Raw genomic sequence first — 24,380 nt, forward strand, 5'->3', positions numbered from 1 at the left:
TCGGTTCTCCGTATCAACAGTAGGGCTAGAACCGAGCGAAAAGACTACAACCAATCCCCCTTGCAATGAGCAATGAGTCTTCCAACCGAAATCAATGGATTTACAAAATGCCAAATAAAACACGACAGAAACTGTATTTCGCTACCATACTTGATGAAAAAAAAAAAGAAGACGAGGATGTCTGCGGTGCCTTGGGCGAGTGTAGACTCTAAACACTCCCCAGGCAATGCAGACATCCTGAATTGTAATTCCAGGGTTAGGGATTATTTACTATCCATGTTAAAAGAAGAAGGAATAATGGCTCAGATTGCAATTTTTTTAATTATAGACCATGCTTACAGGAAGCAGGATTATTACCTAATTTTTCACTTTATTTTGTTTTTACAAATTTGAAGATTTTATTAAAGTCACATTTGTCGTGTAATCTTTATTGTTGTCGTTGATCCGAAAATGATCCGATCCGTGACTCAAAAAGCGTGACACGATCCGAACCGGGAGTTTTGTGATCCGTTGCACTCCTAATGATTACAGGTCTAATATATTGGAGAGGTAGTGTTGGACGAACAGGTTAATGATTACAGGTATAATATATCGGAGAGGTAATAATAATAATAAATTAAATTTATATAGCGCCTTTCAAGGTACCTAAGGTCGCTTTACATGAGGTGTACACAGGGGGGGGGGGGGGGCAGGTTAAAGGCCATAGGCCTCTAAGAAGAGGTGTGCCTTCAGGAGCTTTTTGAAGGACTCCACTGAAGTGGCACAGCGGATATGGAGGGGGAGCAGATTCCACAGAGTGGGGGCAGAGGTGCAGAAGGCCCTGTCCCCAAAGGTCTCGAGTCTGGTGCGGGGGGTTTCCAGCTGGTCCTTAGCAGAGGACCTGAGGGACCGCAGGGGGGTGTAGGGATGGAGGAGGTCAGAGAGGTAACGGGGGGCCAGAGCCTGCAGGGACTTGTAGGTGAGTAGGAGGATTTTAAACTTGATTCGGGACTTAACAGGTAACCAGTGGAGTTGCATCAGGATGGTGGTGATGTGCTGCCAGGGCTTAGTGCCAGTTAAAACCCTGGCAGCTGAGTTCTGAACATATTGCAGTCGGTCCAAGGTTTTGGAGGGGAGACCTGTGAGGATGGAATTACAATAGTCCAGACGGGTGAAGATGAAGCAGTGGATGAGTGTTTCAGTGACTGAGTCTGAGAGTGAGGGTCCGAGTCTTGCAATGTTTCTCAGATGGAAGAATGCAGATTTTGTGGTGTTGTTGATATGAGGCTGAAATGACAGGGTGGGGTCAAGGATGACACCCAGGTTGCGGACTACGGGGGATGGGGTGATAGGGCAGCTGTCACACTAAATTTGTACCGGGGGCGAAATTTGTACCGGGCGCGTCATCCATACGTAATCCACTCCAAATCTGCCTGGCAACAGATGATCGCTTCGTCCGTTGCCTGGCAACGGACGATCGCGTCGAATGACGTGAACATTCGCGAACCTTCTATCTAGCGATCCGTTATCTGTATTGTGCTATTTCGTCCTTGACCTGCTTTTAAACTCAGTTTACTTGCTAAATTTGATTAAACAATTAAATACAATACAAATATAAAGTAAAAACAAGTGTTATCTGTAATGATATCAACATCAGTTATTAGACCGTCACACGGAGCATGCGCAGTTGGATTGGCGCGCTGCATGTTGATGTCTGTTCCAAGATACATCGTGTGTTTATAAGGAACCCAACAAAACATTACATTATCTAGCGATCCGTTAACTGTATTATGTTATTTCGTCTTTGGCAACATGAGCGCGAATGTTTCTTGAAACCTTCCCGGCAACGGACGACGCGATCATCTGTTGCAGAGCGCGAATGTTTCTTGAAACCTTCCCGGCAACGGACGACGCGATCATCTGTTGCAGGGCAGGTTTGTAATGGATTACGTAATGATGACGCGCCCGGTACAAATTTCGCCCCCGGTACAAATTTAGTGTGACACAGCCATCCACTTCCAGCAGAAGATCCCCAACCTTCCTGAGCAGTGACTTGGGGGCCACGACCATGAGCTCTGTTTTATTGCTGTTCAATTTGAGTAGATTAGAGGTCATCCAGATTTTTAGGTCTTGCAGACAGTTGATGAGTGGGGCCGGTGGAAACTGAGTTGAGGGTTTGGTGCTGATGTATAGTTGGGTATCATCAGCGTAGCAGTGGAAACTGAGACCATGATGACGGATGATTTGACCAAGGGGGAGCATGTAAATGGTGAATAGTAGAGGGCCAACACTAAACGGTAGTGTTGGATGAACCGGTTAATGATTACAGGTCTAATATATTGGAGAGTTGGTGTTGGACGAACAGGTTAATGATTGCAGGTCTAAAATATTGGAGTTAGTGCTGGACGTACAGGTTTGATGATCCACTTCTGCCGCGCCCCTGCATCCTCCCAGGCCCTCCGCAGCAGCCTGATGTCCTGCGGCAGGATGAAGGAGCGAGGGAAGAAGCTGAACTCCTGCTTCCCGAAGCGAGCTCGCATCTTAGAGAGGTTCCTCCACAGACGGTCCTTCCTCCCTATTTGGAAGGAGCCGGGGAAGTGGTTCAGCTGGAACACAACACAACGCACATTGTGAGGAACCTTTAGACAGACACAGACTGCCGTGAGGAACACACCCTTCATACAGATGCAGTGAGGACATCATCCTGTAAACAGACACACACTGCAATGAGGAACAAATTTTTTATACAGAGACACACTCCAATGATGAAAACATCCTGTATTCAGACAAACTGAAGTGAGGACAACATCCTGATACAGACACACTGCAGTGAGGAAAACATCCTGAATACAGACACATACTGCAGTGAAGTCAACATCCTGTGTACAGATACACACTGCAGTGAGAACAACATTCTGAATTCAGACAGACTGCAGTGAGGACAACATGTCCAGACACACCCTGCAGTGAGAACAACATGTCCAGACAATAAGGGTCTTACCTTCTGATGCGCCTCGATGGTCTTGAAAAGAGGAGATTTCATGTGATGTCCCCAACATCCGAGCCAATCATGGCTTCCTACGGTCAACAACATACCAATCACGGCTCAGCACTATTCAAACAAACCAATAATGGCAAGAACCTTTTTTGCTATGTTATAATGTAATTAGGAAAGTGATGCTAGGCAGCGCTCAGCCTAACTTCTTCTTAGGCTTCACACCACGGTAAATATTTAACCTTTGAGCTTGGTGTAACATTTCAAGCGAGCGAGGCCCTGGCTTTGGCTAAAGCAAGACATTTCTTACATCATGGAGCTAGAAACTTATTTCCCCAAGAAAAATACATTTTAAAGCTAAATCAGTTTTGGTGGTTCATGTTTCACTGCATTAAATAAGACTGCTGAAGTTGCGCTGATGCAGCAGTGCATAAGGAGCAGAGTGGGCCGCTTGAAAGGACAATGTGTTGATTCTGTATAAAATTAAGGCACCGCTGGCACTTAAAAAATTTAAGTGAATGGAAAATGACTGCATGAGCGCATGCAGGACCGTCTCCAGTACCTGAGAGAGTTAAGGCCAATTTCCACTGGAATCGGCACGGAAGCGGCACGGCAGCGAATCGCTCGCCGAAAATAATAGAAACCATTCAAGTGAACGTAGGCTATTCCACTGGATACGGCACCGGCACGGCACGGAACCGTCCCCAAACCGGCACTTCGTTTACGATACTTGTCTCTTCTATTTCTGAAAGTTGCCGGTTCGCTGCCGTGTCTCAGAACACGACTACAGCCAATCAGTTTGCCTTTGCGCATGAATATTCATGAGCTCACATCGATCCCTATGCAATTCACAGGGTATTTATATATTATACAGTCTATCTATGGTATGGTATCAATAGCTAATCAGTGGCAAAGAAGAAATGAAAGTCTGCGTCGATGCCTCGCAAGTCCAGTGTCGCGAGTGGACGTTGCCATGACATCTAGAAATCATAGGTCTACCGTATTTAATGGGTTATGTCATGTGTATGGTTGACTATAAGGTAGGCCTATGTATATATATATATTATAATGTATATTATAATATATATGGTTTCAATATAACTCGTGAATAATATTGTATGAATACTTATTATAATTATTCACGTCTTGAGCCATCTGTCGGAACGTGTCCGTGCCGCTTCCAGTGGGGATTGCAGTACGGAACACAGCCGCTTCGCTGCCGTGGCGCTTCCGTGCCGATTCCGGTGGAAATTGGCCTTTAGGGTCAAGAACATTCTGACAGAGACGCTCTCTCTGAAGCCCAATGGATGGACTCCAGAGGAGCGCCGAGCGACTGTCTAGCGTGAGAACACCGATGTGGATTAAGTCAGGAGAAATAACCAAGGGTTGTCTCAAAAGAGTGGAAAGATTGTTATTTTGTTCACAGAGTAATGTTTTGCGCTATATTTAGTTGCACACGTTTTATGTTGTGTGTGTGCCTGAACTTTGTTTAGTTGGTCTTAACACTGATTTTGTGCGTGGTGTGTGTGTTACCCCTGTGCAAATATCATTTGATGTGCTAAAACCAAGTCAAGTGTTCCGTTTCTCAGTTTATCACCCAATGCGGATCCAGGTTGTTAGTTCTAAAGGTTTAATTGAGCGGGTAAAACTGCCAAATCTGGCACCAATGCCTGCACGTCTTCGGGCTCTTACCTCAGCGTAAATCAATGAGATCAACTGAAAACGAAGCCGATATGGAACTTAAACTGTGATTATGAAAAAAGGATAAAGGTATTCGAAATTCTGTTTTCAGATTATTGAAGATACAAGCGTCTTGATTTTTTAAACCTTTAAAACAAAGGTTAACGATAAACAATTGACCAAATTACGAAGGCTGAAGAAGTAGGTGACAGAGAATGGGTGAACGGCTCCGCCGTCCTCCCATTGACTTCCATTGTAAATAATAGTATTTTAAAAGTAGAATATCTTAAAAAGTATCAAATATTAAAAGAAATCTGAAAAGAAGTGAGCGATTCCAAGCTAATCTGAACATTTTAAAATTGGAATGGAGTCCCTAGGTGAAAAATAGAGGAAGGAGATAAGTCCCAAAATGTGGAGAGAATAATAAAGAAGAAGAAAGAATAAAACTTATGAACAATAGTTGAGCGCTGCATGTAGAACTCACCTAATTAGTATTATTACGTTATTAAAGAAATCCACCCCATATTTCCCATAAAATAAAGCCGACAGTCAAATAATGATCAAACAGAGATGGCCTCATTTAAAGCACAGGCCTTCGATTCATTTATGAAGAAAGTTTTATTTAATTTAATACTTTTTATGACGTTCAGGCAGCGTTGCCAGATTGGGCGATTTTTCCCGCACAATTGGAATACTTTTAATCACGATAGGCTGGAAAAATTAGCATTAGGCGAGTACATACAATTTTCGGCTGTTTTAAAAAAAACTTTCTACAAACATCAATCAATGCCATACCTTATATCATTTATGCAGCTAGTCCCACTATTACTTCAGCTACTACTACTACTACAGCTAGTACCACTGCTACTACCATCTTCCAGCTTTTGTAACAATGTATTTCAGCACTTTGCCTCTTCAGATAATTTAATTCAGTTTTAAATTTCAGCTTCCGGGTTTTTCAGCAGTGCAGTGCAATACATTTGAACTTTGAGATTCTTCAATTCAATTCCTTTTACATTTCTGCATTTTTAGCAATGCTTTGCGCTTTTCATTCAGCTGCCACTTTATTTGTTTCCAACCATTTACATTATTATTATTATTTTTTTAAATGGTGTGCATTTTTACATCGTTTACTCCATTTAGACTTTTGAACTCTGTTCAAATCCCTTTGTTTTTACATCTATGTGGGTTGATTAAAACATATTTTCAACCTCACTTTATACTACAGCACTCACCGCATTTTCTGCAGGAAAAGCATTTTCTAGTGTGTTACATTGTTCAAACTGCACCATGAACCATGACGTTTGTGTACCTTGAGGTTTTGGTTTGATATTCTTTGTTTTTCTTAGGGTTAGTCCCAAAAAGATTCAAAACCACTGCCATAGTGTAAACTAAGCCTAAAGATATATTAATTATTAGTTTCGAAAATGCTTTACAGCACAGACACACCCCCAAACATGGCACCGGCTAGATATAAACAGCCAGTTGCGAGGCAATTGTTGCATTCATCATGGATCAATCGACTGATAAGGGACCCAAGAGACGACAGTCGGTGCTATCTATCGTTATGTATTATGTTGACATTCTTATACTGATAGTTCTGTTCAACCAAAGATAAAACAATTATAATCTAGGATATAAATTCTCCCCGTGAACTATAAAAAAGGATGGATTTATGTTTATTGCAATACAAATACACCATTTTAAAAATGTATAACCTTGTCAACACTTTATGAACATCTACTTCGGACATGGCTCCACGCATTCGCCGGCTTCTTTGAAAACAAATGCACATGGCTAGCGTAGAAGTGCATGGGGAAGGGTTGTCAACTAGTTGTTACGACAGTGTTGTAAAATATCTACTACGAAGCTGTAGGGGGCGCTGTGTAGAGAGAATTGCGTGCGCAAACCAAGAAAACAGCGAAGAAATGGCCGATCCTGCATAGTGGGCCTTTAATGCATCCATAAAATAGCATGTCATGGGACCTTTAAAACATGTCTTTCATTAAAGGTTGGGTATGGAATTCGCTTTTTTGGCCATTTTTGCAGAATTACTTGAAATCCTTATCATAACCCACTTACAGCCACTGAGTTAGAAGTACTGACATGAAAATTAAACAAGTCAATCATCTGTGGAACGGGCAGGGCTCGAAAAACTCCAGCCAATGATTTCCAGAGCCACCGAATTGCATTGGACAGTAAGTACGTCAATCAAACGGTCGTACTGCACTCCCCCTCCCCCGCGCGCGACCCCTTCGTGCAGTACTCGTGACCCAGAGCTCTTGACCCAGAGCTCGTGACCCAGAGCTCGTGACCCAGAGCTCGTGACCCAGAGCAAGCTCCTGTTTGTTGTTATCCTGCGGTAGCTACTGGAACTAGTTAATCCACATTTGGACCTAGCAGTAGAAGACAATTTCCATGGCAGACAAGACGCCACCATCCCCATGTTGTTTTTTTAATGTTGCAATGTTGTTTAACGAAAACCTACGCTAGCCTGGCTCGCTCTCGCGCATCTGTGTTCGCGCTCGTGCATGATTGCGCGTCCAGGTACTTGGAATGGGTGGAGTCAGAGTCAGCGTTGAAGGAGAGGGTGTAGGACCATTTGAGTTGTGTATTTTCAAAATCTGCTGGCGTTTCGCAAATCCCATACCCAACCTTTAACATACGGTGCATTTTAAGATCAAATTAATAACATTTGCATCTCACTCAAGATTCAATGCATCTCAGTCGAGTGTGGCTTGACGAGGCTGCCTGCTAGCACCAGCATCAGGGGCTGTGGCAGCTCGTACCTGCGAGCTTGCTACCAAATATTTTGCGTTGAGGTGATATTTAAGGGCGGCAGTAGCTCAGGAGGTAGAGCGGGTTGGCTGGTAACCTGAAGGTTGTTGGTTCGATCCCCGGCTCCTCCTAGCTGAGTGTCAAGGTGTCCTTGAGCATGGCACCTAACCCTAACTGCTCCCGACGAGCTGGCTGTCGCCTTGCATGGTTGACTCCGCCGTTGGTGTGTGAATGTGTGCGTGAATGGTGAATGTGAGGCAATATTGTAAAGCGCTTTGGGTGGCCAATGGTTAGAAAAGCGCTATATAAATGCAGTCCATTTACACTTATTTAAGGGTTGATGAACTCCGGTGATAGGAAAATTCCTTACTACAGAGTTTGCAGATAACGGTGTTCCTATCTAACACATCACACCTGTCCTCCGTGAACTCCATTGGCTTCCAATTAAACACAGAATCCGACATCCGGTTTAATCAATTAAACCGACCTCCTCCATCACCACGCCCCCTCCCGATCCCTCAGGTCCAATTCTGCCAACCTGCTACAAGTTCCACGGACTGAGCGACGGACTTGGGGTGATCGGGCCTTCTCAGTTGCTGCCCCCACCCTTTGGAATTCACTCCCCTCCCACATCAAAGTCTCTCCAACCCTCTCTTCTTTCAAATCTGCCCTCAAAACATACCTTTTCACACTAGCCTTCCCCACCTAACTCCCACCTTATTCTTCATGTTTAACCTGTTTTTCTTTTATTCCTAGTCTGTTTTACATAGTTTTGATAGGGCAATATGTAAAGCGTCTTAGAGTACCATATTAAGCGCTATATAAATTTCATTTATTATTATTATTATTATTATCTACAGTTCCGTCTGGGAGTTTAAACTTGAACTTTTCGTTCACGGGGCCGAGCAGCGTCTTCTCGTTTGCCTCCATTTTGTTTCAATGCAAATTACGCACCGGGTCAAAGGGTACCATAGAAGCGCGATTAATCTGCGTGAATTTTTTTACCGCGTTATGTTTTCTGTGATTAATTAATCAAAATGAACGCGTTTATTTGACAGCCCTACTAATAATATTACAAAAAATAACTAAATAATAATTTATTCAATAATAAATAACTTATTATTATAAATATTATTTGTGTCATTCTGTCAGTGAATAACTTAAAAATACATACACATTTTGATACTTGAATTGACCAGTTGTTAACTGATAAGATGCCAGCAGCATTTCTCAAACAATCCTTTTTTTGCGGGACACCTCACACAATAGAGGGCAGTACAGGACACCTCACACAATCCATGCCAGTACAGGACACCTCACACAATAAAGGCCAGTACAGGACCCCTCACACAATACAGGTCAGTGCAGGACCCCTCACACAATACAGGTCAGTGCAGGACCCCTCACACAATACAGACCAGTACAGGACAACTCACACAATCCAGGCTCGTACGGACACCGTTAATTAATTATAATATTAAGTTTGGTGCAATCTGCAACCTCACCGCTAGTTGCTCTTAAATTCTACACACTAGACATTTCAACTTTTCTTTTAACTTGTGTTCATCTATTCATTATGTAACAATTCTATACATGTTGAACTATTGAGCATATTTTTAAGATAATTTTACAATACAGCACCAGATCTTTTGCAGAGAAGGCATTCTACATTGCTTTCATTAACTATTAAATGGATTGATCAATCATTACATAATAAACATGCTTTGTATAGAGCAGCTGTCTGGGCACTTGATGGCCGGTTTGAGCCCAGCTGTAGCTCATGGGCCATGCAGTCAACCCCCCCTAAAAGTGTGTGGCCGTACTTTTTGTGGTCTTGAAGTGGGACCTGGCGATGATGTGTCGGACCACGTTTGGAGTCACCGAGCTCATCTTCCACTTCAGAAGCCTCCTCTTTTCCTGAGGAAGCATCTCCACTAGGGGGAGACAGTGACACATCTCAGTACTACATACACACACACAAACACCTGCCCTCCCCCTCCTCTGAACCTGACTATGTCCACTAGGGGGAGACAGAGACACATCTCAATACTACATTCACATGCAAACACACACACACACACACACCACTAGCCTCTGGTCCTGACCATGTCCACTAGGGGAGGACAGAGACACATCTCAGTACTACATACACACGCAAACACACACACACACACACACACACACACACACACACACACACACACACACACACACACACACACACACACACACACACACACACACACACACACACACACACACACACACACACACTACAGTTGTAACAGAAGGCTTGGGGTGAACTCTGACCTCTCTCGTTGGCCCTGCTGAAGTACAGCGTGGGGGGGCAGAAGGGGAACAGGCTGGGGACCAGGGCCGACCTCACCTCCACACCCACAGAGTCCTCCACGCTAAGAAGACGAGTTATAGGAAGAGCATAGGAATTAAAAACACCCTTAAGGGCTCTTTATGGTTCCACGTTCACGCAACGCAAGGGCGTTACAGACCCCCCCCCCACGTCCTTGCGGCCTCTCCTTGCGTCCACCGCAAGAGCCGGACGTGCGCCTCCCAAAAAAATGTAACCTTCCGTTGAGAACAGGGCTGCTGTGTTGTCAACATTAAGTCTACGCCATCATTGGTTCCCATTTAGCAGCTGTAAGGGTTCAATGGGTTAAAACAAACTTTATTTGAATAAGCTTCAAAAAGCTATGATATTATGATGAAGTGATATGTGGAGGATGTCAGTGTCTCTTGGGTCCCCTCTTTGTCCGGGTGACAGGAGAGCTTCAATGTAATGAACCCCCCTCTCACAAGACCGGGGGGCCAGGCCGTAGAATGGGCACACCTCCTAAGACTCCTTCATGTCTTGTGATTATAAGCTGGATGGTACGGATGGCCCTGCATGTGCACTAAGGTTTGGGGCATTTGGAAGGTCTGGTGGGTAGGTCGACTGGGAGAGGTCTAGTGGGGAGGTCTGGAGGTCTACTGAGGAGGTTGGGTGGGGAGGTCTAGAGTGGAAGTCTGGTGGGGAGGTCTAGCTGGGAGGTCTGGTACGGAGTACTGGTGAGGTCTGGTTCGGCTATACGGAGGGGCCGCTGTGAGAGCTCTCCTGTAAAACAGGGTCCACTTAAGCTCCAATAAAGGAACACAACTTTGAAGGTACTGTGTCTTTCAAATGATCATCCAAACAGAATAGCCGTTTGTTCAGCAAAGCTTCAATGAAATGGCACGATGACTGATCGGCATAAAGAAAAAGAAAAAGAAGTCTATTGCCTTGACTACTACTGCTGCTAATAGGTAGAGCTAGTAGTTAGAGCTTTATGGTATATTTTCCAAAATTGAAAACACATCCGGAGGAGATCAGGAGGAAGCTGGACGATAAATAGTCAACAACGATTAATCCATATTCAACATGTCAGAACATAAACCATGGAAGAAGTGGAAAACAACGTAAATATTAACAATCATAAACAGTCCCAGGATTGTTTATGATACACTAGCGTCTTACATCTCCTGTTCCAATGAATATTCCTCACTCTAACAAACCGAGCACAATGTGTTATCCCAGTGTTGAAGGAACCAACTCACATGACAGTCATATCGGACGGATGGCTGAAGAACAACAGATGACAGGATGGTTTCTTCTAATCCTCTCAGATGGTGGCAGCACTAGGGTTCAGAGCCGTGATGAGCTAACCCTCGGCTGTGTGCTTCATAAAGCCAGCAAGGGGGGAGCAAGGGCATGCGCTAGCAGCACAATAGAGATCCTATCCAGTGTTGTTTGGAGAATGCACTGTGGAGCAAGGCCTTTAGCTCACACAACAACAATATGACATACAATAGAGTAGAGCTTTCCACCACTCTCTGCTGGAATTCACAGACCTATTGACAATACACTATACTGCTAGTGCTACACACTACTGCTAGCACTACACAGTGCTGCTAGCGCTACAGACAGTGCTACACACTGCTGCTAGCACTATACAGTGCTGCTAGCACAATACACTGCTGTTAGCGCTACAAAGTGCTGCTAGCGCTACAAATTGCTTGTGCTACACAGTTTTGCTAGCACAATACACTGGTGCAAGCGCTACACAGTACTGCTAGCGTTACAAAGTGCTGCTTGCACTACACACTGCTGCTAGTGCAACACACTGCTGCTAGCTCAACACACGGCTGCTAGCGCTACACAGTGCTGTTAACATTGGACACTGCTGCTAGCACTGGACACTGCTGCTAACAAAACACACTGCTGCTAGTGCAACAGACTGCTGCTAATGCAACAGATTGCTGCTAATGCAACAGACTGCTGCTAACATTGGACACTGCTGCTAGCACTGGACACTGCTGCTAACAAAACACACTGCTGCTAGTGCAACAGACTGCTGCTAATGCAACAGACTGCTGCTAATGCAACAGACTGCTGCTAATGCAACAGACTGCTGCTAATGCAACAGACTGCTGCTAATGCTAGACACACTGCTGCTAGCACTACTCACTGCTGCTAGTGCTAGGCACACTGCTGCAAGCACTACAGACTGCTGCTAGTGCAAAAACAATATGTATAGCCCTTAATCACCATTAGTCTCAAAGGGCTTAACAGGTCAAATATTTATGACACCCCCCGAAGCCAAGCCCCGAAAAGGGCAAGAAAGATCTCCCTAGCACTACACACTGCTGCTGGCACAACACACGCCTGCTAGCGCTACACAGTGCTGTTAACACTGGAAACTGCTGCTAGCGCAGGACACTGCTGCTAGCATAACACACTGCTGCTAGCGCTGGACAATGCTGCTAGTGCAACAGACCACTGTTAACGCTAGACACACTGCTGCTAGCACTACAGACTGCTGTTAGCGCTAGACACACTGCTGCTAGCACTACAGACTGCTGTTAGCGCTAGACACACTGCTGCTAGCACTACAGACTGCTGATAGCGCAAAACACTTGCTAGCGCAATTCAATTAAAATAGCCCTTAATTACCATTACAGTCTCAAAGGGCTTAATAGGCCAAATATTTATGACACCCCCCTGACTATGTGTATTACACTGTGCGTGAGGAAGTGTATGTGCCTGTGGTTGTGTGCATGTATACTTACATAGGTAGTTACACATGCACATTGTGTACGCTATGTGTGTCTCACCTGTACAGAGGATCGAGAGCAGCAGCAGCATAGGGAACACAGATGATAGAAGAACAGTCAGAACTTTCTAAAAGTAAAAACACAAAACAATGTTACCTCATCTCTCCTTCTGCTCCCTTCATTCTATTTGTTACACTAGCTACCTGTCTGCCCTCATCCTAGTGGTTACCCTGACTACCTGTCTCCCCTCACACTACTGGTTCCCCTGACTACCCGTCTGCTTCTCTTCCCCTCGTACTGATTAGCCTGAATACCGGTCTCCCCTCATCATACTGGTTACCCTGACTACCCGTCTGCCCTCATCCTAATGGTAACCCTGACTACCTGTTTCCCCTCATCCTACTGGTTACCCTGACTACCTGCCCTCATCCTACTGGTTACCCTGATTACCTGTCTCCCCTCATCCTACTCGTTATCCTGACTACCTGACTCCCCTCAACCTACTGGTTAACCTGACTACCCGTCTGCCCTCATCCTACTGGTTACCCTGACTACCTGTCTTCCCTCATCCTACTGGTTACCCTGGCTACCCATCTCTCCTTATCCTACTGGTTAGCCTGACGACCTGTCTGCCCTCATCTGACTGGTTACCCTGACTACCTGTCATACTGACTACCCGTCTGCCCTGTCCATTCATGCTATATAGTGTATAATCGATATGTTAAAGAGGTCTCATTATGCAAATTGTGTGGTTAATCATTTCATTTTGGGCTTCTACTCGAAGAGGCTTAAATCAAACAGAAAACACATTATTTCCAATCTGTATATTGCCACAGAACAGCTTTCACCCTTAGCCAGAAACACTTGTTTTAAGTGCGTGTCAGAGATGACACAGCTGTAAACATCGCCCTTTCAAACGCCTCGGTTCAGCCATACCCTTAAGTCTGATACCCAATCAAAAATTCAGGCCCAAAAGGACATATCGACCCGTAACACTGCTGCAACAAAGTAGTTATTTTGTAGCTACTACGGCTGGGCGATATACCGGTAGTAAGAGTCACCGGTATATTTTAGAAAGAGATATGTAGTTGAGACAATATCGCCATACCGGTATATTATATATTTTTTTTGATCTTGCCTTGCGGGGGACTGCCAATTTCTTTGACGCTCCATTGTTGCGACCTCTCAATAACCCGAAAAATTCCCATTGGTCCTACAGCCCACAAGTCCGACGTCCCTTTATTTCGAAAAAAATAAACCCTCTGCTCCGACACATGCCATAATCTAACATCTGAATCAACAATAACAGGCAAAATTACTTTTCTTTGATATTATGTCTCTGGTACTTCCACAACAAGTAAATACTCATAGTGGTGGTCATCTCTGCCAAGGTGGAGAAGAAATTGGGGGAAAAGAACTTTGGCTTTGACTCCCTGTAGTCCAGATTGAACCGCGAAATGGAGGGGAAAGGGATTGCTGCCCGGGATTGTCTCTCTCGGGGGCTCTGCCGCCGAGGCACCTCAGCCGGGGCTCTGCCGCGGAGGCACCTCAGCCGGGGCTCCGCAGCCGAGACTCCGCAGCCGGGGCTCCGCAGCCGAGGCTCCGCAGCCGAGGGTCCGCAGCCGGGGCTCCGCAGCCGAGGCTCCGCAGCCGAGGCTCCGCAGCCGAGGCCCTGCATCGCGGGCTCCGCAGCCCGGGCAGGAGTCCGGGAGCTCTGCTCCAGGTGACCAGTGGGGGCCCGGCGGGAGTCCAGGAGTCCGTAAAGGGCAACAAGCCCTATTTCCTTCATGTCACGGTTTAATCTGGACTTCAGATTCATTTAATTTACACTATAGTTTTTTTCTATAAAACTACACACTTTCCCCGTTTTTTTCTAAATATCGTTATATCGTATATCGCCATTCAAACAAAAAATATCACGATCTGAGTTATGGTCCATATCGCCCAGCCCTAGTAGCTTTGAACATTTCAGATGTAACGTAACCATCATTTCTATAGATCTAGCCAACAACCACATGCTCGTGTATATTTTTTAATTTCTTTTTTTAAAGGGGAACTATTCAACTTTGGCCACTTCTTCGCCGTTTTCTTGGTTTGTGCTCGCATTGAGCTCCCCCTACAGCTTCGGAGGAGATATTTTACAACACTGTCGCAACAACTCGTTGACCACCCTTCCCCATCCACTTCTACGCTAGCCATGTGCATTTTTTTTCAAAGAGGCCGGCGAATGTGTGGAGCCATGTCCAAGGTAGATGTTCATAAAGAGTAGACAAGGTTATACATTTTGAAAGGGTGTATGTTACAATAATAAACCCATCCTTTTTCTTAGTTGACGGGGAGATGTTATATCCTATATTAGTGTTTTGGTTTTTTTTGGTTATTGAACAGAACGATCAGTGTAAGAGTGTTGGCCAACATAATACATAACGATAGCATGAACAATTTGCGCAGCAATCGTACATTTATGTATCTGCTCAAGTACGTCACTTGTGTACGGATTTACAGGGAAATCGATTCAGAGATCGAGACGGTATGCTGTCGCTAGTCCCCGCAGAAGAGTTGTCATAGGCAGATGCTGTGTCTGGAAGATTAGGGACACATTTTTATTCGCGGGTAAGTGCTTGCAAATAAACATTGTAAATAAATATTATTGTATATGGTTATAAAATGTTTCAATTTTTTTAAATAACAGATGTTTGCACCACCTTTCTTTCATTTGTTCAATACTACACACTTTGGCAAGAAAAGTATTTATTTTAGATATTGAAAGAAATGCAATTGACCGTTTTTTTTTTTATTGCCTAACGGCTATTGCGTAACATCTTCTTGAGGGTTCTCTGGATTTCCTCGTGACACTAGTACCCGCACAAGTTCGGATGTGGGTGGTGGCTGTACCGGGGCAGGCAGGCCGAGCTGTCTTGGGTCATCAAGCCTCATAACAATGCTGTTTGCCAATGCTTGAAACTACGAAAAGATACAAAGCAATCTTTTTACAAACAAGTGGGGAACTACACCAAAGGTATAACATGGCTAACGCTATAATAGAGGTTCACGTGTCGCAACAGTTCTGTTACTGACGAATATTTGCTAACTAGCAGCTCTCGTGCAGGGTACTAAATTATATGGCCAGCCGGACATATCATATGATATAGGCTATACACTCTTAGAAAAATCGGAGTACATTCGAATAGCTGTCTAGTGATCTAAATAAACAAGAACCTGGATTCTGGGATTTAGCCTGTGTCTGGGGGAGTAGACAGACGAACAGCAAAACAACCATGAAAACAAACGTGTTTGGTAGTGGTAGTGAGTACGTTAACCGCCCAGCAAGCAAGCAAGCTACAAACATACAGGGCTCACAACATAACGGTCGAGCAAACACGATTTTACAGAGACTATCAACATCAAGCAGCCACAATACAAAGAGCACCAAGTTCACCACAGGGAACTTACAATTTCAAGAGCAATACGGCCATGACAAGTCGGCATCTGAATTGCCGTCTTCTTTTTCTTTCAGTTCACGCTATTCCTGAGAAGCTCGCCCAACGTTTACTCGTGTCTGGGCACTCTGTCGGTCAGTCTCCCTTTTCTCTTCTTCTGTTTCTCCGACATTGGGTTTCTCTGTCTCTTTTAGTCGGCTGATCCATGATGAATGTAACAATTCCATCGCTACTTGTGTTTATATCGAGCCGGTTCCGTGTTTGTGGCTCTGTAGTGCCATTGTGCTGTTCTGATGTTTATTTGGTGAAAGGGAGACCCCTAGTGGTCAACTTTTAACGCAATGTTTTTGTACTAGTAGTCTTGCCGTAGTTCGACGATGCATGGTGAAACAACAGTCAAGTATTTTTCTCTTTTGTATTGGTTGGCCAGAAAACACGTTTGCCTGTAAGTAGATGTCATACAGCTATCTTGACATGGAATTAAATTCGTTCAGAATGTATATTTTGATCCTTTATGCTAATCGCGAGCATCTTAATGTTATTTCCAATAGACGTTAGCCCTAAGCTAACGCATGTGTTAATGTTTGTTATGAAACGTTTTAAACAGACAATCTATGAATATTGTTCTTGAACGTCTGTATGAGATACTGAAAGATGTATTTTGTATCTGTCCAGTTTTACAGTGCTTCCTAAGTAAAGTTTGGAAAGGAAAGAAGCTGCTTCATTCTTTATGAGGGAGAACTGTTAGCTATCTGCCGAGCTGATGTACCAGGCTATTTCGCGCCACACACTCAAAGAAGCGGGGGCAGAACAGCCATAATGCAATTCGGTGCTTCGCGAGACCCGTTTCTGCTGGCGACCCCTGAAACTTGCATATTCCCTTTTTCCGCCAAGTTGCGCTAGGGGGAGTCGAAACAGCGACCAATCGACCCATAAAGTGTTGAACCATCACAATGACTCTTAACCTGTTATATTAAGGTAAATTAAGCCAAAGTTGCATAGTTCCCCTTTAAGTGTAAACTGCGCCGAAGGTGGAGCTGGAGCCTGAAATTTATCCCTCTCCACCGGGTGGCAGTCGGACAGTACAGGCATGTCCCTCACAGGCTCAAACGCGTAACCAGCCATATTAAAATCACTATTTTCCGCCGTGGAGTGTAGAAGACGTTTGTGTGTCTGCAGCAACGACCTAGTCCTACCATGCCAGTGACGTCATCGGCGCTCTAATACTAAAAGACTCATTTTCTTTTGGTGCTAAAAAAAGCTATGTATTGATTTTTTAAATAATTTCTTTAGTGTAATTTTTTTTATCATGGTCATAACTAACACGTTATCGATGTTGATTATTTCAGTTCAGTTCATCTTTAATACATTTCTTGAACTAGCCTTTTTCCAGCCACCGTCAAAAAATGGCCCGAGGCCAAACTTAGTTGCCGACCCCTGCCCTACATGCAACACTGTAGTTTATTCATGTATGTTGAATGCTGTGTGTTTACCGTCATCATCGCATCCTTTCTCCACCTCATCAGGAAACTCTTCCTCTTCACCTTCCATCTGCTTAGCAAAACACTCATTTCTACACACACACACACACACTTCATGTCTCCAACTGAACTAGATGTTCAAGTTACCAACTAAACCAGTTTAAAAGGTAACCTAGTAGATCAATTGTAAAGTTCATAATCTAAACCAGTTCTAAATCAGATTAATGAGTTGACTCACCCAGAGAGCTTCACGCCTCCGTCATACTCCTCCTCCCCCTTGAGGGGGGGGTGTGGGGAGAAAGATGCAGATAAGGAGGGCATGGTCAGCTTGGTCAGATGGATGGCAGAGATCTGATTGGCCACAGCCCCCACGGCGGCTCCAGCAGGACAGGAAGCAGGTTCTAGCAAGAGAATAGGTGAGCTTTAAGCGAGGAGCTCTTGAATACGCAGGTGAGGTCTTTGGAGGTGCTAAAGACTTGGTACCATCTGGGGTCAGCCAGACTAGCCCAAAGACTAGGTGAGAGGTCCCTAAATGAACAGTCCACCGTGTCAGTGAACCAGCAGATGGGAACGCCAGAGTGGTCCCATAACTTTCCAGGACTACTTCAATTGTTAAGTCTTCTTAACGGCTACTAAGTAATGAGTTAACAGGGTCAGCTTACGGAATGCTGGCCAGTGAGTGGAGGACTGGCACATTAGTTTAGACATGAGTGATTGACATCCCTGGTGAAGAAACACCAGCTGTTTCACCATCCTGATGATGTAACATCACTTCCTGTCTCTCTACAGCAGTTTTCGCCAACCCGTCGATCGCAATCAACTGGTTGATCTTTGAGCCTCTCCCTGTAACTCCCGAAAAATTATAGAAAAAATATGCCAATGTTCAGTTTTGCAAGAGCTTCACTCTTGTTCAGGGATGGGAATAACGGTGTTATAAATAACATCTCTCTCTCTCATGATGACGATTGGCTGAGGTAACATCTGAGTAATATCTCACGGTAAGCCAATCAGAGGTGTTGTTTACACGTTCAAAAGCACGCAGTCGGACACAAAACGACAGGTGAGTCAACGAGAAGCAGGAATGCTTATCCAAAATAATTTAAAATAGCCTTCTTTAAATGGAAGTATAGCCATTACTTTTCCCTCCAAGAAATTATTGGAACGCGTGTAATCGTGAAATACATATTATACCCTGGACAAAAGTGCTGCTCCACGTCAGTGCAGGGCTCCAGACTAGGAGCACTGTGGCCCCCAACTGAAATTTGAGGGGCACAACCAGAAATTTTAGGGGGCTCACACCGTAAATCAACATGCCAACATTTCTACTAATTTTCACTGTACTACTAATAAATTATGAAGGTGACCTGCATAAATTGGATGAAACGAGTGAAAAATAATGTACTATGTCGGACATGGGTGCGGTTCGGGTCGGACGCCTTAACAGCTCGGGTCAATGGCGGGTTTTGTGATTGCGCGGGAGACTTTTCTGGATATGTTTATCAGGAGCAGAAGAGTCAACTAAAACCCGTCAACTAAAACCCGTCAACAGTGTGCTTTGTTGCACAGCAATCTAAAGCACCACGCCAAACACCAGATAGTGTTATTCCCCGGCATTCCATCTAATGTGTCTAACTTTCCTTCGGGTACGGGTCGAGCGTCGGTTTCAATTTATAGCGGGTCGGGTGCGGAACATAATTTGCGCTACTGTAGGAACAAGGGTCAGATGCAGTTTTAAAAAGGTCCCATGACTTGCGACCAGTGTTATTAGCTGTTACAAGCTGTTTTGGAAAATCGGCCCCTTATGACATCATAAGTGGGCGTGTCCACCTAGATGTGTGACGGATAGATGAGCAACGTTTGCTACAGTCCACTGGGTAGGCTGGTAGAATGATATTTCCAGCACACATCTAGGTGGATACTTGTGCCCACTTGTGATGTCATAAGGGGCAAATTTTCAAAACGGCTTGAAAGGCAAATCAAACTCACACCTGGTGGCATGTCAAGGGACCTTTAAGTATTGTGGGTACGGGCGGGTGCGGGTTTGCAAAATAAGACCCGTGCAGGACTCTGACTGGCACTAGCACACACTAACCGCAGGTCGGAAGAACGAGTCAATGTTAAGGGACTATTGAGCAAGCATGCAGGTGGGCAGCAAGCGCCTGCGTGCTTGCGCAATAGTCCCTTCACAAGCTCTCATTCCACAACGTACTAGACAGACGCTGGTTCTGCCTGAGAAGGCAGTATCGCTGTCAAATCTGTCCCTAGTAAAGTAACGTTGCGCCGAATTGAAAAAGGAACTACGTTGCGTTACCATATTTTCAGTAGTTGCGCGTCACTTTACTTTTTAAATGAAAAAGTAGTTACGTTACTGTATTAACGTGTTACTTAGTTTATAACGCGTTATACACAACAATGTCTACCGGTCACACCGATCTCACGGTAACGTCAAAATCCATACCGTAGTGCAAATTCACACCGGTGAACGTTCTATACCGTACACCACTAATTTGGTCACAGCCTGGAACCCGGCGGTGTCAAGTAATTCAAACATCTTTCAACGTTGCATGCACACGAACATGCACACGTATTTTGAGTTCAGATTAAAGAGTGGTGGAGATGGTGTCCAAATTATTTGACACATGAGTATTTGAAAATTTACTTGAAAGTAACGCAATAGTTACTTTCCACAGTAATATATAATAATATACATAATAATATAATCATAACTCAGCATAACAATGGGACTTCATATGATCTGCTCACTGCAAGTAAAATGCATTATTCTTAGGGGTCCTACGAAATCCGTAGGAAACCTATTGTAAATGTTAGTATTATTCAGTGATGTTGCTAGGTACGCGTCCTGCGTCCCTGACGCATTAAAATCTGAAAGGACGCACTAAACTCACTATCCATGCGTCCCGGGGACGCATCTCATTTTCCCCATGAAAAACGATACATTGTGAACATGAAACAACTCGTGTTTAATCACAGTACTGGCCAAAGAAACCTTCTTGTGAGCAGATCGGACAAGCGCTGTTTCAACCCTCTGCGCATCTACTCGGCGCAGACGTGATCCCCTGTACAAAGTATCGCGACATGCTAATTTAGCCGCTACCAAAACAACTAGCTCGTCACCGCTGATTTCATTTCAACAATTAAAAATACGAACTTCATAGTAAATAAACCCACGTTTCCACTGCTCGATGCTGTGCTCATTTGTGTCGAATGAGCAAATCAAACAGGATTTTTTTGCAATCCTTCTGATTGAATATATGTACATTTATGCATGGATTAAAGTTCTCCGTCGCTACGACGGATTTCCGTCATTTGGAGTTCACAGAGGCCACTTGTGAGATCAATGTAGATCCGAGTTTTTTTTCACATCTCCGATAACGTCGGGACAAATTTACAAACAGGCGTCATTTGGATAAACTAATCGCATATTAAGGATCTAAATAGGTACTTTCTCGCATAAAAAAATATTAAAACTTAAGAAAGTGATGTATTAACAGCACTGAAGCGAGAATTAAAACAGCTTTTAGCAGCTTTACCGCTACCGCTGCCGCGAAATGCATTCTGGGAAACTTGCATACTGTATACTGCGGTGCAGTCGGTCTGCTGTATACTGCATACTGAATCCCACATTCAGTATGCAGTATACAGTAGGCCTACATACTGCGCAGTATGTAGTCGGCAGTACGGTAGTATGCAGTTTCAAACATGGACATAATACACGCGTGTATTATGTCGTCATACGTCAACGCCGGTAAAATTGTCAAATTATATAGTGAGTATTTAAAAGGTCTACCGTTAAAATTGACTGAAAACACAAGCATTTTAATGTATATCCCGATTATATATTAAATATATATTAAATATATTATATACAAATGTATATATATACACACCATTTTCGCGCCACATCTTACGTCTCTTTGTTGTGTTAGTGTTGTATGAACTCCCTTATAATGATTGACGGCTCTGATGTATCGGATATTGATAAAACACAAAAAAATAAATGGAGATGGGCATGGCTGACGGAAACGGGGAACGATGGCAAGCCTTACGGTTCATGGTGCAAAAAAATTCAACAACCAGGTGCGTGTTTTTGTGTGATATGCAGGTGTCAAGTAACCTAACCTGGAACATGTTTCACACACTGCACGTGACTTGGCTGTAGCGCGAATAAAATTTCAGTCAGAAGATTTTTTTTCACTTTAATCCCTGTTTATGACAAAATCGTGAGGACTAGGCTTGTGACCCTTGTGACACACACACACACACACACACAAATGTGGCGCTCGCGAGGTAATAGCTCATTGGCGCCACCTAGTGATCATTATGTGCAAATGCACAGCCTCTCATTAAAATGACTTAGGGGTCATTTGACCCCTCTTGCGGCGCTAGGAGTAAGTAAAAATGGCCCGGCGTTTCTAGTGTTAAACATGAACGGTTGAGTACTCCAGCTCTAACCATATCATACCACCATCAAGGAGTTTAACACTATTAATTTAATTTAAGAAATAGAATAATAATAAAAAAGAAACACATTTTTTAAACTGGGGAGTCGGGACCCATTGAATTTCTCAGGGACCCACCCAACTCGCCACCTGTGGGACCCGGGGACTCACTACATTGAAAACCTATCAACATCACTGATTATTATAGGGTTGGTCCATCGGCGATGCCATCGTCCATCGGCGATGCCTGACAGCCATCGCTGATGGCATGTCCATGGCAACGATGGCAACGGCGATGGCAATGGCAACGGCATTCGCCGGCTCCGTCTGGACGGTCGGCCGAACGGACAAGACTTATGCGGTTTCACCAAAAAAATCGGCTTTGTGTGGACGGGGCCTTAGAAGGCGAACACACGTTCACCAAGACGGGGAGAGAGCGCCGGGCGACTTACGCCACTATCTGCCAATGGATCGTGGATGCCTGGGCTCATATAACAGTCTCAACTGTGGTCCAAGCTTTCACGAAGGCAGGAATAATCACTGAACTGCCAGGCAACAGCAGCGACACTGACTCGGATAATGACGAGAGGGAGCCGGGCATGTTGGATGCCGTACTCGCCCAACTGTTCAATTCGGACACTGAAGAAGAAGAATTCGAGGGATTCGTGGACGGGGAATGAACTGAAAAAGTGAGCTTTACGCGTTATACGTAATTGAACAATGTTGAGTTATGCACTAACGTTTGAATTAGCGGTATCAGACTATGTTTCTTTTACGTGTTATCAAAAAATACCTAAATATTTTATTGTCACTTATGGTCACTTAAATGTTTTTAAGCTCGCTACGTCCAGTATTCAGAATTAAAAACATCTATAAACGAATATGTTTTATTTTTTGCCAAGCGGAGCCATCCAGTTCTATGCACTAGGGGTGTCACGATACACAAAAGTCACGGTTCGGTACGTACCACGGTTTTGAAGTCACGGTACGGTACGGTTAATAGTTAAGGGGGAAATAAAAAAAAAACCTGCTTGTTTCTCAACCCGTAGATAAGCAGCAATGAAAACACCAATAAACTTGGTTATGGCATTTGCATTTCTGAATTCCCAAACAGGGGTTGTTGAAATAGTGTTATAGCTGGGTTTGCAAAGCTCGTTTTTTTTTTTTTCACACTAACCGTGATAGAAATACCCGGATGGTGCCTTTTCAAATGTGCATGTTAAAGTGCTATGGAGAGGGCTATGGAGAGCCCTCTCCAAAGCCGGAGAGCCTGTCGGAAACCCTCTCCTCAAGGACCAATAAAACACCAAATACGATTAGAAAAGCTTTGGAAGTTTATTTACAACACTGCTTACATCGTTTGTGATCAACATATAAAATGGATCGGGCAGCGAATTGCATTGCGTATCTGACATCCCGACGGAGAGCTGCTGAGCGGATTACGGAGTCGGAGAAGTATACTTTGGCTAAACGGTCCGGGTGGATCTCCGACTTCAAGTTTTAAATTCCACATCGCAAAACAAGCCTTTACATTCGCCATATTAACGCTATGTACGCCACATTTACGAACCGCGGTACACCTCTGTAACCACACCGAAGTGCCTGTACTGGTCCCCGAAGCCATTTGTTTTGAGAATAATGGCTGGCTGATGAAGTTATTGGCTGGCTAGCCGGCTCAGCCAAAACCTAAATGGCTGCTGCAGCCGCCAAAATTCCATGGCTACAAATGTCTGAATTTTTCGTGTGTATGTCTCTATGTGATAGGGCTAGGACTTTTGCCCAAAAATCATATTCAAAGTTTGTTTGTTTATTAATATTAATATTCAAATATATTCAAAAATGTATTAATAATATTTTGACCATTAAATGCCTTCAGTAAGACCTGGATTGGGCTTCGCAAGGTTTATTTACTGGCGTTGCTATGGTTACCGGTCTTACGTGATCCAACGGTTTATTAGGTTTCTAATAAATCGCTGTCTAATCAATACTTCATTCACATTCGGAGTCAAAGCCCTACTATGCGATAGAATTATTGCTTGATGCAAATAATTCTAGCTGGCTCAGCCAAAGTTTATCAGATGGCGGCTTATTTTGGCTTTTACAATTATTGGCTGGCGGCGGCTTCGGGGTCTAGCCTGTACCGTGACGGATTGGTACAAATACGTGTACCATTACACACCTACTGTGCACGTATGAAAATTAGCCATATGCCCCAAACAGAAGACGTAATGTTGAGAAGTCATACTAAAAACGTCTAGCAAGCGAAAGCGAAACCAGAGTGTATCACGTACACACTTTGGGTATATTTAACTTATGGTAAGAGGCTATTTTTTTTTGCAGTGACTGAATTGTGATGATAGAACTGATTGTTGTGCATACGATGAGTGTGTGCGCGTGTCCTTTCTGGCTTTGGCATACTGCATGGTTATGTAGGCCTTGTGGTTGGTAGTGGTCCAATGCTATAGGCCTACTACATATTGAG

The 24,380-nt window shown here is 44.1% G+C and overlaps 1 protein-coding gene across 7 annotated transcripts in view; it reads right to left on the minus strand.

Annotated features, from left to right (window-relative positions):
- Positions 1 to 24,380, minus strand: part of ttll4 (tubulin tyrosine ligase-like family, member 4) — a 91,274-nt gene that overhangs the window by 46,545 nt on the left and 20,349 nt on the right. For 5 of the 7 annotated variants that reach the window (XM_060074670.1, XM_060074668.1, XM_060074669.1 and 2 more), the window contains 7 exons: positions 17,677 to 17,839; positions 17,451 to 17,530; positions 12,578 to 12,644; positions 9,743 to 9,843; positions 9,256 to 9,366; positions 2,981 to 3,057; positions 2,391 to 2,585 (listed from right to left, as the gene is read on the minus strand). In XM_060074670.1, coding sequence (XP_059930653.1) covers positions 2,391 to 2,585; positions 2,981 to 3,057; positions 9,256 to 9,366; positions 9,743 to 9,843; positions 12,578 to 12,644; positions 17,451 to 17,530; positions 17,677 to 17,839 — 794 coding nt within the window. Of the gene's footprint in view, positions 1 to 2,390; positions 2,586 to 2,980; positions 3,058 to 9,255; positions 9,367 to 9,742; positions 9,844 to 11,020; positions 11,610 to 12,577; positions 12,645 to 17,450; positions 17,531 to 17,676; positions 17,840 to 24,380 lie in introns of those variants that run through there. The other 2 variants (XM_060074673.1, XM_060074672.1) reach the window with 2 other exon arrangements.

This window comes from Gadus macrocephalus, chromosome 16 (assembly GCF_031168955.1).
Source record: "Gadus macrocephalus chromosome 16, ASM3116895v1".
Taxonomy (NCBI): Eukaryota; Metazoa; Chordata; class Actinopteri; order Gadiformes; family Gadidae; genus Gadus; species Gadus macrocephalus.